The sequence below is a fragment of the Nerophis ophidion genome, linkage group LG04, assembly GCF_033978795.1.
Source record: "Nerophis ophidion isolate RoL-2023_Sa linkage group LG04, RoL_Noph_v1.0, whole genome shotgun sequence".
In the NCBI taxonomy this organism is placed as follows: Eukaryota; Metazoa; Chordata; class Actinopteri; order Syngnathiformes; family Syngnathidae; genus Nerophis; species Nerophis ophidion.
The window spans coordinates 71,007,669-71,026,273 of record NC_084614.1 but is presented as its reverse complement, the minus strand read 5'-3'; the positions used below and the strand labels follow the sequence as shown (position 1 = coordinate 71,026,273).

Here is an 18,605-nt window from a genome sequence, read left to right as displayed (position 1 = left end):
GACTTAGAGAAGGTTTTTATGATTTGTAGTTGTTTTGGCGGATTACCTGACAATTGAAGCCATGTTGTAGTTTTAGTGCTCAATTTGACCAGCAGAGGGCGACAGCGTTACGTGTGTTTAGTGGTACAGTCGCGGTAAAAGTGTACATACACTTATAAAGAACATAATGTCATGGCTGTCTTGAGTTTCCAATAATTTCTGCAACTATTTTTTTTGTCATAGAGTGATTGAAACACATACTTGTTGATTCATGTAATTTGGTTCTTTTATCAATCAAACAATGTTTATTTATACAGGGGGCAAACAAGTATTTAGTCAGCCACCGATCGTGCAAGTTCTCCCACTTAAAATGATGACAGAGGTTTGTAATTTTAATCATTGGTACAATTCAACTGTGAGAGACAGAATGTGAAAACAAAATCCAATAATTCACATTGTAGGAATTTTAAAGAATGTATTTGTAAATTATGGTGGAAAATAAGTATTTGGTCAACCATTCAAAGCTCTAACTGATGGAAGGAGGGTTTGGCTCAAAATCTCAGGATACATGGCCCCATTCATTCTTTCCTTAACACGGATCAATCGTCCTGTCCCCTTAGCAGAAAAACAGTCCCAAAGCATGATGTTTTCACCCCCATGCTTCACAGTAAGTATGGTGTTCTTGGGATGCAATTCAGTATTCTTCTTCCTCTAAACACGACAAGTTGAGTTTATACCAAAAAGTTCTATTTTGGTTTCATCTGACCACATGACATTCTCCCATGTGCTCTCTGGCAAACTTCAGACGGGCCTGGACATGCACTGGCTTAAGCAGGTGGACACGTCTGGCACTGCAGGATTTGATTCTCTGTCGGCGTAGTCTGTTACTGATGGTAACCTTTGTTACTTTGGTCCCAGCTCTCTCCAGGTCATTCACCAGGTCCCCCCGTGTGGTTCTGGGATTTTTGCTCACCGTTCTCATGATCATTTTGACCCCACGGGATGAGATCTTGTGTGGAACTCCAGATCGAGGGAGATTATCAGTGGTCGTGTATGTCTTCCATTTTCTGATAATTGCTCCACAGATGATTTTTTCACACCAAGCTGCTTGCCTATTGTAGATTCACTCTTCCCAGTCTGGTGCAGGTCTACAATTCTTTTCCTGGTGTCCTTCGACAGCTCTTTGGTCTTGGCCATAGTGGAGTTTGGAGTCTGACTGTTTCATGCTGTGGACAGGTGTCTTTTATACAGATAATGAGTTCCAACAGGTTCCATTAATACAGGTAATGAGTGGAGGACAGAAGAGCTTCTTAAAGAATTTACAGGTCAGTGAGAGACAGAGATCTTCCTTGTTTGAAGTGACCAAATACTAATTTTCCATCATAATTTACAAAGAAATAATTTAAATTTCCTACATTGTGAATTCCTGGATTTTTTTTTCACATTCACTTCAAGACTCAGAGTTGAAGTGTACCTATGATGAAAATTTCATACCTCTGTCATCATTTTAAGTGGGAGAACTTGCACAATCGGTGGCTGACTAAATGTTTTTTTGCCCCACTGTGCATTTGTGGACAATGCTGAAGAAAAAAGTCCGTGTCAGAAAACCAACAAATTTAGCTGAACTGCTCCAATTTTGTCGTGTGTAGTGGTCAAAAATTCAACCAGAAGCTTGTGGATGGCTACCAAAAGCACCTTATTGCAGTGAAACTTGCCAAGGGACATGTAACCAAATATTACCATTGCTGTATGTATACTTGTGACCCAGCAGATTTGCTCACATTTTCGGTAGACCCATAATAAAATCACCAAACGTCATGAATGTTTTTTTTGTGACCAGCACATATGTGCTCCAATCACTCTAACACAAAAAAATAAGAGTTGTAGAAATTATTGGAAAGCCAAGACAGCCATGACATTGTTATTTACAAGTGCATGTATACTTTTGACCACGACTGTATGTGAATGTGTAGAATGTACCTTTTATTATATTTGTGTAAAACACAATATACTTTGGTAATGTTTTTGTTTAATCGTTCAGTTTTAAATAGAGGAAAGAGTGTAAAGAAATGTTACAGAGGAAGGAAAACAATTCAAAAGAAGAAACATCATGCTCAACAAAACTACTAAAGCTTCTCTTTTTCTTTATGCTGTTTTATCCTAGACGTTTAATAATAATAATAATATCAATCACAACATTAGTGGAACACAGTTTGTCTCCAGCGCTTGTCGGGGGTGAATGGCCACAGGCAGTCTGTGATGGCAGAGGTGAAAGGTTGCGGTTCAACGCTGAGGTTCAGCAGCTCCAGGCGAGAACATTCCAAGCGACTGTTAAGGGGACGAAGAGCCGAACCCGCCGGCTGCTCGGTCAGCTGCAGACATGCAAATAAGTATGAATCGTCGTCAAAGTAACACAACACGGACGCCTTGTTTTCTTACAGGAATGAGATGATTGGACGGCAGATTGAAGGCCTGCGCTATGGCCACCGCTATCTCGTATTTGGTCATCTGCTCTTTAGCGGAAAAATGAAAGATTCCCCTGATCGACGCATCCTGGACACACAAAATTATAATAATTAGATGTGCACTGAAACAACTTTTTCACTTCTCATACCGATATCGGAGTCTTGAGCATCGGCCGATACCGGTATTAATCTGATACGGTACCAGCACAAATCATACTTTTATTTTGTAGAGTGGAATGTTAGAAAAGGATTGATCAAGTGAAATGAATCAACAATATGAAAACTTCATGTCACAATTATTATGGCCAAAATTGTTAAATATATTTAAATAGCGCTTTTTTCTAGAGACTTAAAGCGCTTTACATAGTGAAACCCATTATATACACCCTTTAAAGGTCTACTGAAACCCACTACTACCGACCACGCAGTCTGATAGTTTATATATCAATGATGAAATATTAACATTGCAACACATGCCAACACGGCCTTTTTAGTTTACTAAATTGCAATTTAAAATTTCCCGCGAGTTTCTTGTTGAAAACGTCGCGGAATGATGACGCGTGCGGGTGACGTCACGGACTGTCAGGAAACATTAGCTCAGCACCAGTTACAGCTAAAAGTTGTCTGCTTTAATGGCATAATTACACAGTATTTTGGAAATCTGTGTTGCTGAATCTTTTGCAATTTGTTCATTTAATAATGGAGACTATAAAGAACAATGCTGTTGGTGGAAAACGGTGGATTGCATCTGTCTTTAGCACCGAGACACAGCCGGTGTTTCTTTGTTTGTTGTGAAGCTTTAACACAGAGCGGTCAAGCGAACATGTTTTTCTACGTCAACCAGCATGTTTTTGGATGGGGAAATTGTGATATATATCCTACCGGAGAAATCATTGGATTATTTGTCGTCCTGCAGCAGCTGTTTAAAAGGCAGTTGTGAGCTTGGCTCCTCGGCTTCTCTCTGAGACACTGGCGTGTTCACCGCAGCCATCAGACCTCGAGGTATGTCTTTACAATCTCACTAAAACACTATTAAAACAATAAGCAGATAAGGGATCTTCCAGAATTATCCTAGTAAATGTGTCTAATTACATCTGAAACACACACTGCCGCCGCTCGGAGCCGTCGCTTTTTATTTATTTATTTTTTCTAGTCCTTCACTATCACTATCCTAATTCACGAAACTTTCATCCTCGCTCAAATTAATGGGGAAATTGTCGCTTTCTCGGTCCGAATTGCTCTTACTGCTGGTGGCTCCCATTAAAAACAATGTGAATATGTGTGGAGCCCTGCAACTCGTGACGTCCCGCGCACATACTTCCGGTAAAGGCAGGGCTTTTTTATTAGCGACCAAAAGTTGCAAACTTTATCGTCGATGTTCTCTACTAAATCCTTTCAGCAAAAATATGGCAATATCACGAAATGATCAAGTATGACACATAGAATGGACCTGCTATTCCCGTTTAAAAAAAGCAAATCTCATTTCAGTAGGCTTTTAAGCTACATTTGACCTGTTTTGAAAATGTTTCATTATAATTTTTATACCAAAAATAGTGTTAAAAACGATCCATCCATTTTCTTCCGCCTATCTGAGGTCGGGTCGCGGGGGCAGCAGCCTAAGCAGAGAAGCCCAGGCTTCCCTCTCCCCAGCTACTTCGTTCAGCTCCTCCAGAGGGATCCCAGCTGGGAGACAGTCTCTCCACCGTGTCCTGGGTCTTTCCCGTGGTCTCCTACTGGTTGGAGGCTCACTAAACACCTCTCCAGGGAGGCGTCCAGGGGGCCATTCTGACCAAATGCCCAAACCACCTCATCCAGCTCCTCTTGATGTGGTTTCAAATGGATTCTGAATGTAATTGTCACCCAACCATTCGGAATCGAATCAAATGGTGAGGTGCCTCAAGAATCCCACCTTTTAATGTTTATCTTCCGTTTTAATTTGTACTAGTTTTACATCCATCCATTTACCACCGCTTATTCCCTTTGCGGGGGGCACTGGCGCCTATCTCAGCTACAATTGGGCAGAAGGCGTCGTACACCCTGGACAAGTCGCCACCTCATCGCAGACTAGTTTTACAATGTTTCCTAATAATAAAAGGCAAAACAAGTGCTGTGTGTAATGGGGAAAGACCAAATATGTCTGGTTAGCATTTAAACTAGCTGGCAATTAGCACACTAGCTGGTTCTCCACGAAACGAGCAGTCTCACCCTGAGTTTTTCGAATTGCCGTAATCAATCATGTTTTTTACGAACTGTAAGATGATCCTTACATCCCTAATGGCAGCAATGAGAAACACTGACTTTGCGACAGACTTCTGCCATGTTTACATTTGATGTGGAATGTCGCTGATAAGCTTCAGCACCCCCGCGACCCCGAACGGGACAAGCGGTAGAAAATGGATGGTCATTTAAAATGTCTTTTTTCTTTGGCGACACCGATTGGCCAGAATATTTCATTAGGTTAACCTCATGAGTCACGACAGTGTAAGTTGAATGATGCGGACACGTTTGTTACTGGGTACTTTTTAATACGCTGTAATATGAAACTATGTACTATAATATACTTGATTTTATTGACATATGTGCTGTTTTACACTGCAATATTGTTCAAATATTAATACGTACAGTACAAACCAAATGTTTGGACATACCTTCTCCTCATTCAATGCGTTTTCTTTATTTTCATGACTAATATAAAAGTAATTTAAAAATATATATATATTTGTATTAATGTTTTAAAATTGCAACTGTTTAATTATTGTGTTACCTAATTTCATTCCATATTTATTTTACGATCAATCCATTTTTCAAACAATATATGTACGGTGCATTACACACAGTACACTTGGATATATACGCCGTCCATTTTATTATATTTTTTAATAATATATAAGTTAGTTATCATGTCGTAATTTCCTTTTTATCTTTATTTATATACAGTACAGGCCAAAAGTTTGGACACACCTGCACCTCATTCAATGGGTTTTCTTTATTTTCATGACTATTTACATTGTAGATTGTCACTGAAGGCCTCACAACTATGAATGAACACAGGTGGAGTTATGTACTTAACGAAAAAAGATGAAATAACTGAAAGAATGTTTATCTTCTAGTTTCTTCAAAACAGCCACCCTTTGCTCTAATCACTGCTTTGACATTCTCTCGAAGAGCTTCAAGCACACCTGTGAAGAGAAAACCATTTCAGGCGACGGCTTCCTGAAGTTTATCGAGAGAATGCCAAGAGTGTGCGAAACAGTAATCAGAGCAAAGGGTGGCTATTTTGAAGAAACTAGATTATAAAACATTTTTTCAGTTATTTCACCTTTTTTTGTTATGTACATACTAACTCCACATGTGTTCATTCATAGTTTTGATGCCTTCAGTGACAATCTACAATGTAAATAGTCATGAAAGTAAAGAACGCACATTGAATGAGAAAGTGTGTCCAAACTTTTGGCCTGTACTGTATGTCTAGCTGGTGTGCTATTGTGCGCTTAGCTGCAGTGTAGCTGCTAGTGGCCTATAGCCATACTATCTTTAACCTTTGTAAATTGAAGAAATTGTGTTTTTTTGGAGGATATGTACAAACCCCTTTTCCATATGAGTTGGGAAATTGTGTTAGATGTAAATATAAACGGAATACAATGATTTGCAAATCATTTTCAACCCATATTCAGTTGAATATGCTACAAAGACAACATATTTGATGTTCAAACTGATAAACATTTTTTGTTGCAAATAATCATTAACTTTAGAATTTGATGCCAGCAACACGTGACAAAGAAGTTGGGAAAGGTGGCAATAAATACTGATAAAGTTGAGGAATGCTCATCAAACACTTATTTGGAACATCCCACAGGTGTGCAGGCTAATTGGGAACAGGTGGGTGCCATGATTGGTTATATAAACAGCTTCGCAAAAAATGCTCAGTCTTTCACAAGAAAGGATGGGGCGACCTTCGATCCCTCAGACTGTATAAAAAAAACAACATCAATCTTTAAAGGATATCACCACATGGGCTCAGGAACACTTCAGAAAATCACTGTCACTAAATGCAGTTCGTCGCTACATCTGTAAGCGCAAGTTAAAGCTCTACTATGCAAAACAAAAGCCATTTATCAACATCATCCAGAAACGCCGCCAGCCTCTCTTGGCCCGAGATCATCTAAGATGGACTGATGCAAAGTGGAAAAGTGTTCTGTGGTCTGACGAGTCCACATTTCAAATTGTTTTTGGAAATATTCGACATCGTGTCATCCGGACCAAAGGGGAAGCGAACCATCCAGACTGTTATCGACGCAAAGTTCAAAAGCCAGCATCTGTGATGGTATGGGGGTGCATGAGTGCCCAAGGCATGGGTAACTTACACATCTGTGAAGGCACCATTAATGCTGAAAGGTACGTACAGGTTTTGGAACAACGTATGCTGCCATTTAAGCACAGTCTTTTTCATGTACGCCCTTGCTTATTTCAGCAAGACAATGCCAAGCCACATTCAGCATGTGTTACAACAGCGTGGCTTCGTAAAAAAACAGTGCAGGTACTTCCCTGGCCTGCTTGCAGTCCAGACCTGTCTCCCATCGAAAATGTGTGGCCCATGATGAAGCGTAAAATAAAACAGCGTGGACCCCGGACTGTTGAACGACTGAAGCTCTACATAAAACAAGAATGGGAAAGAATTCCACTTTCAAAGCTTCAACAATTAGTTTCCTCAGTTCCCAAACGTTTATTGAGTGTTGTTAAAAGAAAAGGTGATGTAACACAGTGGTGAACATGCCCTTTCCCAACTACTTTGGCACGTGTTGCAGCCATGAAATTCGAAGTTAATTATTACTTGCGAAAAAAAAATAAAGTTTATGAGTTTGAACATCATATATCTCGTCTTTGTAGTGCATTCAACTGAATATGGGTTGAAAAGGATTTGCAAATCATTGTATTCCGTTTGTATTTACATCTAACACAATTTCCCAACTCATATGGAATTAGGGTTTGTAGATGTTAGCTGGCTTTTGTATGTTGTTGATATTATCGTATGGCGCAGCACCTTTCAGACAAAGGGGTCATTCACTACCTGTCTCGCTCTCTCGCAAATTTTCCTGCACACGGCAGCGACGTCTCGGACATCGGTCGGGAACCTCTGCAGACAGTGATCCAGCGTGCAGCTCTCTGCCGCCCCCTCCTGGACTTTAAGCCACAGCGACGTGACGACGCTCTCCGTCAGCGACTCCACCTCCCCGAACAAAACGGGCACCCGCAGCACGACGGCTCCTGAAACACGACACGGGATGCGTCAATATTCGCCGACGGACAGGCGACGATGGACGGGTCGGTTCCAGAACCTGGACAGTGTCTGAGGGCCTCTCTCTCCCCCTCCAGTTTGCTGCGTCCGTACACGTTGAGGGGATTGGGAACGTCGTCTTCTCCGTAGGGAGGGTTCCTTCCGTCGAACACGTAGTCGGTGCTGATGTAGAGGAAGAAGGCGCCTGACGCGGCTGTGGCGGCACAGGCGGGGGTTAAAGGTCACGAACGCGTTACTTCGGTGGAAGGCGGCGCCGGTCCTCACCTGCTTCTTTGGCGAGCGTGCTTGTGGCGTGCACGTTGAGGTTCATCGCCGCCTCGGTGTGTCGCTCCACCACATCGGGGCGACGTTCCGCTGCGCAGTGAACTATGGCGTCAGGCTGAGCAAATAGACAGTGTGGTTAAATACTCTCTAGATATGCAAATATGTACGGTACTACATACACAGCAGGGGTGTCCAAAGTGCGGACCGCAGCTCATTTTTTAACCGCACATCCTAAAACTACTATTACAAATGAAAAGCATTTAAAAACGAGGGGTAAAAAAAAAAGAGCATGCAGGTGAAATGTAACAAGAAAAAGTCGCAACGTTGACTCTAATAACACAAAAATGTCATTGCCCAGAAAATAATAATGAATCAAAATCAAAAAATCCAATTACTTCACAACAAATATCCCACTTTGAAATGTTTTGAGAGAATATATTGCATATTTTGTGATTTTGCCCCCAAAAATTTTATGACACAAAGGCATAAAACAAACAAATAAAAACATATAATAATAGATGGATATAAAGTTGATCTAGAGATTTCTGCGTTGAAAGTAAAATATTTAAAGAATATACAGTACAGGCCAAAAGTTTGGACACAGCTTCTCATTCAATGCATTTCCTTTATTTTCATGACTATTTACATTGTAGATTGTCACTGAAGGCATCACAACTATGAATAAACACATGTGGAGTAATCTACTAAACAAAAAAAGGTAAAATAACTGAAAACAAGTTTTATATTCTAGTTCCTTCCTTTACTCTGATTACAGCTTTGCACACTCTTAGCATTCTCACAATAAGATTCAAGAGGTAGTCACCTGAAAGACTTTTCACTTCACAGATGTCATAGTTTTGATCCCTTCAGTGACAATCGACAATAGTCATTAGTGTGAATTATATTTATATAGCGCTTTTCTCAAGTGACTCAAAGCGCTTTACATAGTGACACCCAATATCTAAGTTACATTTAAACCAGTGTGGGTGGCACCGGGAGCAGGTGGGTAAAGTGTCTTGCCCAAGGACACAACGACAGTAACTAGGATGGCACAAGCGGGAATCGAACCTGCAACCCTCAAGTTGCTGGCACGGCCACTCTACCAACCGAGCTATGCAGCCCCATGAAAATGAAAAACATGCATTTGAAACTTTTGGCCCGTATTGTATATTTACTATTCATTTTTGGGCGGGCTCTTTTGGATTCCTGGGAATTTTAGTGGGATTTTTTTATAAAACTTTATTTGCTCAAAAAAAATAACAAATCAGAATCAATGTTGTCTTTATTTATTGGCCTATTTAAGGTTCCAATGACTTCACATCAACTATTCCACTTTGAAAATGAACAAAAAAAAAGCATGACAAAATAAATAAAAATGTAAATTTGACAGATCTGAAATTGATCAAGAGATTCAAAATTTGAAAGTAAAAAAAATATTATAATTGTATGTGTGTATAAATATATATATATATATATATATATATATATATATATATATATATATATATATATATTTACATATATATGTGTGTGTGTGTGTGTATTATTCATAACACTTTTATGAGTGGGGCCCATCTGCATCCATGAGAATTTCTATTGAGATTTTTTTTTTTTTAACTATCTTTGCTCAAAAAATAATAATTAATCTAAATCAATGTTATGAATTACTGAGCCATTGGAGACTACAATTACTTCACATGAAATATCTCACTTTTAAATATTTTTTGGGGAAAGTATTGCATATTGTGTGTTTGCCAAAATAAAAGGGGTTTCCATGACAAAAAAAGGCAATAAACAAACCAAAAAAATAAAATAAAATTGGCTCGTATAGTCAACGGATGGATCTGAAGTTGATCTAGAGATTTAAGAGCTGAAAGTAAAAAAAATTCAATCATCAATGACTTCTTTTTAATAGTGAGAGTCCTTTGGATCCCTGATAATTTTAATGGGATTTATCTTTTTAAACTAATTTTTATTTAGCCTTTATTTAACCAGGTAAAATCCCATTGAGATCAAAGATCTTTTTTCCATGGGAGACCTGGCCAAGAGGGCAGCAGCAAGGTTACATTAAAAACAGTAAACAACACATAAAACATCAAATTTACAACATTAAAACACTATCTTAGCTCAAACTGTAATAATGAATCAAAATTAATGTTATGAATTTTTTACCTGTTTAGCTCTAATTACTTTACATCAAATATTCCACTTTTACATTTTTTTCCGAGGGATGTTTTATCTTTTGTGAATTTGCCATGGAAAAACGTTTTTGTTTAAAGAATAAAATAAAGGGCATAAAACAAAAACAAAAATGTTAAAAAATAAAAATACATAAAAAATCATAAAACACAAATAGATCTGAAATTAACCTAGAAATTTAAGCGTTGAAAGTATTGGAAAAAAAAGACAAAAAGACTTATTTTCAACACTTTTATGAGTGGGGCCCTTTTGGATCCCTCAGAATTTTATTGAGATTGTTTTAAACTATCTTTGCTCAAAAAATAATAGTAACGAATCAAAATCAACGTTTTTATGAATTATTGCTCTCGTTATGGCTCCAATGACAGGGGTTGGGGGTGTTGCATCTATTGTGATTTTGCCGTAAAATAACTCTTTCCATGACAAAAAAGGCATAAAACAAACAACAATATTTTAAAATACATTAAAAAAAACAACTAAAAATTCACAAATAGATCTGAAATTGATCTACAGATGTAAGCGTCAAAAGTTAAAAAAAAAAAAAGTTTCATAGTGTATGAATTGTTTTTACCGCTTTTATAAGTGTGGAATGGGCCGTTTTGGATCCCTGAGAATTTTGGTGAGATTTCTTTTTTTTTTTTTTACTTTCTTTGTTTAAAAAATAAAAATGAACAGAAATCAATGCTGTTATAAGTTATTGACCTATATAAGTCTCCAATTACTTCACATCAAATATTCCACTCGGAAATATTTTTGGGGAATATATTGTTTTTACCATAAAAAAAAACAACTAAGCTTTCTATAATAAAAAAAGCTGAAACCAACAAAAAAACAATAAAAAGATAAATAAAAACCTATAATCGATTTATGGATCGGAAGTTGATCTAGAGATTTAAGCATTGAAAATAAAGAAATAACTTTGACTTATATTTAATACTTTTATGACGGGGGCTCTTTTGGATCCCTTAGAATTTAATGGGATTTTTTAAAAACAATTTTGGCAAAAAAAATAAATATATATAAATCAATGTTATGAATTATTGACCTATTTAAGTCACCAATTACTCCACATCATACCTGTTGAAAAACATGTTTTTATTGTACAAAAAGGACATAATAAAAATATGTATATATATATGTACATAACTATTTCAACAGTTGATCCAGATATGTAAACATTGAAAAAAGCTAAAATTAATACTTATACTTAACATTTGTATGACTGTGGAAGCCAACTAAAGGGGAACCCTAAAGGTTCCAAAAAATATCTACAAAATGAAAAATATCAAAATGGCGTTTGCATGCTTTGAGTTCGGACACCGCTCATGTCAAGCGTCGTACCTTGCTATCCATCAGCAGTCCTCGCACGGCGTCCTCGTCTGTGAGGTCACAACGTAGAAGTCGGGGCCTTGCCCTCTTATACGCCGTTCCAATGACAAAGCAGCCGTGGTTCTGGAACTCCCTGTAGACTGCCCGGCCTAGAAGACCGGTCGCCCCGGTAACCAGGACCCTCAGAGTCGGCGCGTGCATCTCCTCCTGTGATGTAGTCAATAAAAACGCTCAACGTCAGGACTTATTTTAACAAGTTCTCAACGTTGTTTTAATGCTTTGTGCATGCTGGGTATCGGCATCCTTGACTACTAATAATCTGTATCGGCCCTGAAAAAACATTATATGATCTCTAATATAGTCATTGATGACATAAAAATAAGCATTTTGATCAACATCATTACAGTTTTAGCAACCTATGACATAAACTATTGAATAAATCAAATAAAGGTCGACATACAGGCGATCACTCCCTCCCTTCTGTTGCAAGTTTTGTTGATTCTATGTACATGTTTATGTCTGCTATTACCTGTTTCTCACCTTTTTTTTGTACGATGCGCCGGAAGTTGGCAGACCCGTCAGCGATCCTATATCTGTCTCCCGGTAATATTTGTCTGAGTGTACGCTGAAAATCGCAATTAAAAATGATTAAATAATCCAAAATTTGGCCAAATAAAATAAAATATTGCCACTGGAGCATCAGTGTTTCCCACAGGTCAGGCATCTATTTGTGGTGGTGTGGTCGGGCGTTGGCGGCGATGACCAAGAAGAACGCGGAGTTGGAATATAATTACAACACTTTATGTACATATTTATATAATATTTACATCAATCCATCCATTTTCTACCGCTTAATCCTTTTTGGAGTCGTGGGGGGCACTGGCGCCTATCTCAGCTACAATCGTGCGGAAGGCGGGGTATATTTACATATTTATATAATATGTAACTACAAGCTCCATTCACAGACAGAGTCCCATTGCTTTTATATATATATATATATATATTTATTTTTTTTTAAATTTGTGGCGGCCGTAATTCTTTCGTGGCGGGCCGCCACAAATAAATGAATGCGTGGGAAACCCTGGTAGCATACAGTATGAACATTTCGTAGAAATTTTCACATCCCCGTGTGATAAATAAAATTGTCCACGAAGAGAAAATACCAAGACTTACAAAATGACTGCAAAAAGAAACACAAACAATAGGACATTTAAAGTGAAAGTACCAATGATAGTCACACACACACTAGGTGTTGTGAAAAGTGTCCTCTGCATTAGACCCATCCCCTTGTTCACCCCCTGGGAGGTGAGGGGAGCAGTGAGCAGCACCAGTGGCCGCGCCCGGGAATCATTTTGGTGATTTAACCCCCAATTCCAACCCTTGATGCTGAGTGCCTAGCAGGGAGGTATTGGGTCCCATTTTTATAGTGTTTGGTATGACTCGGCCGGGATTTGAACTCACGACCTCCCGATCTCAGGGCGGACAGTCTAACCAAGGGGTGTCAAACGTAAAGCCAGAGGGCTGGATAAGGCCCGCAAACAGGTTTTAAGCGGCCCGCGGGATGAGTTTGTTACGTATAAAAAAATACCCAGAATTTTTTTAATGAAAGAAACTGCCGTTCTAAATGTGTCCACTTGATGTCGCCATAGCAATTATTTAGTTCTTTGTAGATGTTAAATATGTGCAAAATAGACCACATGATGTTAGTACATCAGTCGAGGAAAATGATCAAACTACAAAAATAACATACTGTAATTTGATATTGATATTATTTTCTTATATTACAGATTGAAAATGAACACCAATGAGATGAACATTATCACATCATTTATTCAGAAAGCATAAATAACGACAAATAAAAGTATATATACACTATTAAACGCCACAGGTAGCTTGGCTGGTAGAGTGGCCGTGTCAGAAACTTGAGGGTTCCAGGTTCGAGCCCCGGTTCCGCCATCCTAGTCACTGCCGTTGTGTCCTTGGGCAATACACTTGCCAACCTTGAGACCTCCGATTTCGGGAGGTGGGGGGTGGGAGCGTGGTTGGGGGCGTGGTCAGGGGTGGGGGCGTGGTTAAGAGGGGTGGAGTATATTTATTATTTACACAACTAGAAAAGTGCAGATTGGATTTTACCCTATTTAAAACATGACATCAAAAATATATATTTATTGTGAGAAATCATTAGGATGATCAGTGTTTCCACAAAGATGAATATTATTAATTATTAATAATAACATAGTTAAAGGTAAATTGAGCAAATTGGCTATTTCTGGAAATTTATCTAAGTGTGTATCAAACTGGTAGCCCTTCGCATTAATCAGTACCCAAGAAGTAGCTCTTGGTTTCAAAAAGGTTGGGGACCCCTGCCCTAGACGTTACTGTCACATATGTATTTACAGTATATGGTAGTATTGTCCTGTTTAAGAGTGTCACAACATTGCTGTTTACGGCAGACAAATTGCTTTACGGTAGACGAAAACGTGACTGCTGCTGTTGTGTGTTGTTACTGCACTGGGAGGACGTTAATAAAACTGCTTAACAATAAACCCACATAAGAAACCAAGAACTCGGCCTCGATCATTCTACAGTTATAACGTCATTGGGCAGGCTCGCTGTTTAAATAGTGGGAAAACTGACGTGAAAACAGGCTGTCGACACGTCACTCAAGTCCGCATGGAGCTGGAGGGGGCGTGGCCTCCAGTTTCCCCGGAATTTCGGGAGAACATTTTTCCCGGGAGGTTTTCGGGAGAGGCACTGAATTTCGGGTGTTTCCTGGAAAATCTGGGAGGGTTGGCAAGTATGCTTTAACCACCTGCTCCCAGTGCCACCCACACTGGTTTAAATGTAACTTAGATATTGGCTTTCACTATGTAAAGCGCTTTGAGTCACTAGAGAAAAGCGCTATATAAATATAATTCACTTCACTCATTGTAAAAAAGAGAACCCTACAACATTATGATTTGTACAATTTCAGAATGTTTTTGTTCTATTTTTTAAAGGGGAACATTATCACAATTTCAGAAGGGTTAAAATCAATAAAAATCAGTTCCCAGTGGCTTATTTTATTTTTTGAAGTTTTAAAAAAAATTTTACCCATCATGGAATATCCCGAAAAAAGGCTTTAAAGTGCCGGATTTTCGCTATCTGTAAATCCACCCGTCCATTTTCCTGTGACGTCACATAGTGATGCCAATACAAACAAACATGGCGGATAGAACAGCAAGATATAGCGATATTAGCTCGGATTTCAGCGGCTTAAGCGATGCAACAGATTACGCATGTATTGAAACGGATGGTTGGAGTGTGAAGGCAGATAGAGAAAACAAAATTGAAGAAGAAACTGAAGCTATTGAGCGAATAGCTATTGAAGCTATTTGGCGATTGCATCTTTTGACCACTGGACCAACTTCAATCCGTCGATTGGTAAGTGTTTGTTTGGCATTAAATGTGGGTGGAGGGAAAGGCTGGATGCAAATATAGTTACAAATGTACATACACCTAGCCTAAATAGCATGTTAGCATCGATTAGCTGGCAGTCATGCCGTGACCAAATATGTCTGATCAGTACATAAGTCAATAACATCAACAAAACTCACCTTTGTGATTTCGTTGACTTTATCGTTGGAAATGCATCTGCTTTGAATGTCGCAGGATATCCACACATCTCTGTCGTAGCATCGCTATCGTCGGTAAAATGTGCAGAACAAACGAGGGACTTTCGCATCTTTTGACCACTGCTGCAACTTGAATCCGTCGATTGGTATGTGTTTGTTTGGCATTAAATCTGGGTGGAGGGAAAGGCTGGATGCAAATATAGCTACAAATGAGGCATATTGATGCAATATGTACATACAGCTAGCCTAAATAGCATATTAGCATCGCTTAGCATGCCGTGCTAATCGATGCACACTCCACGTAAGACAACCTGAATCCGTCCCTGATCGTGTTGTTACACCCTCCGACAACACACCGACGAGGCATGATGTCTCCAAGGTACGGAAAACAGTAGAAAAAACGGAAAATAACAGAGCAGATTTGACTTTTGTGTGTAATGTGTTTGAGAAAATGGCGGATTGCTTCCCATTGTAACATCACGGGTGAAAGGTCATCGCTCCGACAGCGAACAATTGAAAGGCGTTTAAATCGCCAAATTCACCCTTTTAGAGTTTGGAAATCGGTTAAAAACACATATGGTCTTTTTTCTGCAACATCAAGGTATATATTGAAGCTAACATAGGTCTGGTGATAATGTTCCCCTTTAACAAAGAAAACAATCGGAAGTTGTCTTTATTTTTAAATTATCATGCCATGATTTTTATTAGTCCGGCCCACTTGGGAGTAGATTTTTCTCCATGTGGCCCTCCATCTAAAATGAGTTTGACACCCCTGGTCTAACCACAAAATGTATACAATTAAATAGGCTGAAAATACTTTAAAAAAACAAGTTAACCAATGTTAGCAACGTTAATTTCCAAACAGTGTGTAAGGCAAATCCTAATCTGCCCCCCCTCCCCCAAAAATATTTTTCCTCAAAAAAGGTGAATAAAACTTCAGTTTTGCTGAGACATGAAGTATGATTAGGATCGGATGAACTTTTGCTTCTTCCTACTCCTTTTCGAGATGTTTACAAAGTGTTTTAGTGTGTAGTATTTTAGAACAGCTCAGACGTTGTACCGATCCGTTGTGGTGAAGAAGGAGCTGAGCCGGAAGGCAAAGCTCTCAATTTACCGGTCGATCTACGTTCCCATCCTCACCTATGGTCATGAGCTTTGGGTCATGACCGAAAGGATAAGATCACGGGATCAAATGAGTTTCCTCCGCCGGGGGGCGGGGCTCTCACTTAGAGATAGGGTGAGAAGCTCTGCCATCCGGGAGGAACTCAAAGTAAAGCTGCTGCTCCTTCACATCGAGAGGAGCCAGATGAGGTGGTTCGGGCATATGGTCAGGATGCCACCCGAACGCCTCCCTAGGGAAGTGTTTAGGGCACCTCCAACCGGTAGACCCAGGACACGTTGGGAAGACTATGTCTCCCGGCTGGCCTGGGAACGCCTCGGGATCCCCCGGGAAGAGCTAGACGATGTGGCTGGGGAGAGGGAAGTCTGGGCATCCCTGCTTAGGCTGCTGCCCCCGCGACCCGACCTCGGATAAGCGGAAGAAGATGGCATTTTAGAACATATGGAATGCAGCGGAGATAGTGCAGCATCCCCCGCGGCCCCGAACGGGACAAGCGGTAATAAAAAAAAATGGATGAATGGAATAATCCTATAAATATTATTAATACATCACTTTTTCTTCTTTCCTGAAATGTTACCTGAAGTACCTGCACGCGGCCTGGCCGGAAGTCAATCTTCACTTCCGATTGGCTCATTTATTCCACGTCTGATCAGATGTGATATCGGCAAATCATCGACCGCATCAGCGATAACATTTAAGATCTTTCCGACACGTTCTTTGTTGCGTCGTTTCCACTTAATCCGAAGGCGATCAGGTGTTTGCCGTAATACGACTGTCGTGAAGCATACGACCTTACTTTACGGCAGGAAAACAAAACCATCGTCAAATCGATTTGACTTGTGCACTAAACCTTTTTAAGTGGTTTGTCGATGGGTCCTTTTTGGAAAAAAATAAATAAAAATATCCTCCGCGTTTCTGTCATCGAATTCTGGCTTTTGATGCCATATCAAATACGAACATTGGCCTTCTCCTTGTGCCTGATGAGTTGGCTCACTACCGCCCCCAGCTGGTGACAATTGATATTGAATGTGAAATAAAACACTCCAAAAAAATCTCCCCTTTTTTTTAAATTAAAAGACACAAACAAATTAGTTATATTTTTTAGTTTAAAGTGAACAGAAAAAGCACAATTTCAAATACTGTCTTTTAATAATTTAAATATGTTTAAATGTTTTTTTTCTGCCTATTACATTTCTTAGTGTGAATGTGAGTCTGAATGTTGACTGTCTAGAACAGTGGTTGTCAAATAGGGGTACGCTACCTCTGGGGGTACTTGAAGGTATGCCAAGGGGTACGTGAGATTTTAAAAAAATATATAACAATTCAAAAATCCTTTATAAATATATTTATTTAATAGTACTTCAACTTAATATGACCGTAAGTTCATAAACTGTGAAAATAAATGCAACAATGCAATATTCAGTGTTGACAACTACATTTTTTTTGCGGACATGTTCCATAAATATTGATGTTAAAGATTTATTTTTTTTGTGAAGAAATGTTTAGAATTAAGTTGATGAATCCAGATGGATCTCTATTACAATCCCCAAAGAGGGCCCTTTAAGTTGATGATTACTTCTATGTGTAGAAATCTTTATTTTTCAACAAGTTTTTAGTTATTTTTATATCTTTTTTTCCAAATAGTTCAAGAAAGACCACTACAAATGAGCAATATTTTTAATAAATCAGAAACTGATGACATAGTGCTGTATTTTACTTATTTATCTCTTTTTTTCAACCAAAAATGCTTTGCTCTGATTAGGGGGTACTTGAATTAAAAAAATGTTCACGGGAGTACATCACTGATAAAAGGTTGGGAACCACTGGTTTAGAATAGAATAGAAGAGAATAGAATAGGATGGACTTTATTCTCATTATATTTGCATATAACGATTTGGCCCTAGTGTGTGAATGTGAGTGTGAATGTTGTCTGTCTATCGGTGTTGGCCCTGCGATGAGGTGGCGACTTGTCCAGGGTGTACCCCGCCTTCCGCCCGATTGTAGCTGAGATAGGCGCCAGCGCCCCCCGAGACCCCGAAAGGGAATAAGCGGTAGAAAATGGATGGATGGATGGATATTAAAGACTTTAACATAAGGTGCGGTAGTGGGAACAAATATGGGGTGAAATAAATAACACAAGAGGTAATAAAGGAAAAAAACTAACAATTGAAATAGACTACTATCCAACAAAAATAATAAGCAATCCTGTACAATATACAAAACACTATAGAAATACAAATACTGCACAATATACAGAGCAAAACAAGAGTACCAAAGTAATAAATAACAATCAGTGTCGGACATATATCGAAGGGTAGTATTGCACAGTAGGGATATTA

At 39.0% G+C, this 18,605-nt stretch overlaps 1 protein-coding gene across 4 annotated transcripts; it reads right to left on the bottom strand.

The window, feature by feature from the left end:
• Positions 1-1,941: 1,941 nt before the first annotated feature.
• mat2b (methionine adenosyltransferase 2 non-catalytic beta subunit methionine) lies at positions 1,942-17,224 on the bottom strand. 4 transcript variants are annotated; one of them, XM_061898952.1, is made up of 8 exons: positions 16,844-17,223; positions 12,073-12,157; positions 11,545-11,739; positions 8,005-8,119; positions 7,781-7,933; positions 7,513-7,709; positions 2,419-2,532; positions 1,942-2,351 (listed from the first exon to the last, which is right to left on the bottom strand). In XM_061898952.1, exons 3-8 carry the CDS (start codon positions 11,731-11,733, stop codon positions 2,178-2,180), a joined length of 942 nt encoding a protein of 313 aa, XP_061754936.1. In that variant the 5' UTR covers positions 11,734-11,739; positions 12,073-12,157; positions 16,844-17,223; the 3' UTR covers positions 1,942-2,177. The 4 variants fall into 4 exon arrangements, with proteins under 4 accessions (XP_061754936.1, XP_061754937.1, XP_061754935.1 ...); XM_061898953.1 differs by having other exon boundaries at positions 16,853-17,223; XM_061898951.1 differs by lacking the exon at positions 12,073-12,157 and having other exon boundaries at positions 16,853-17,224.
• Positions 17,225-18,605: the final 1,381 nt, after the last annotated feature.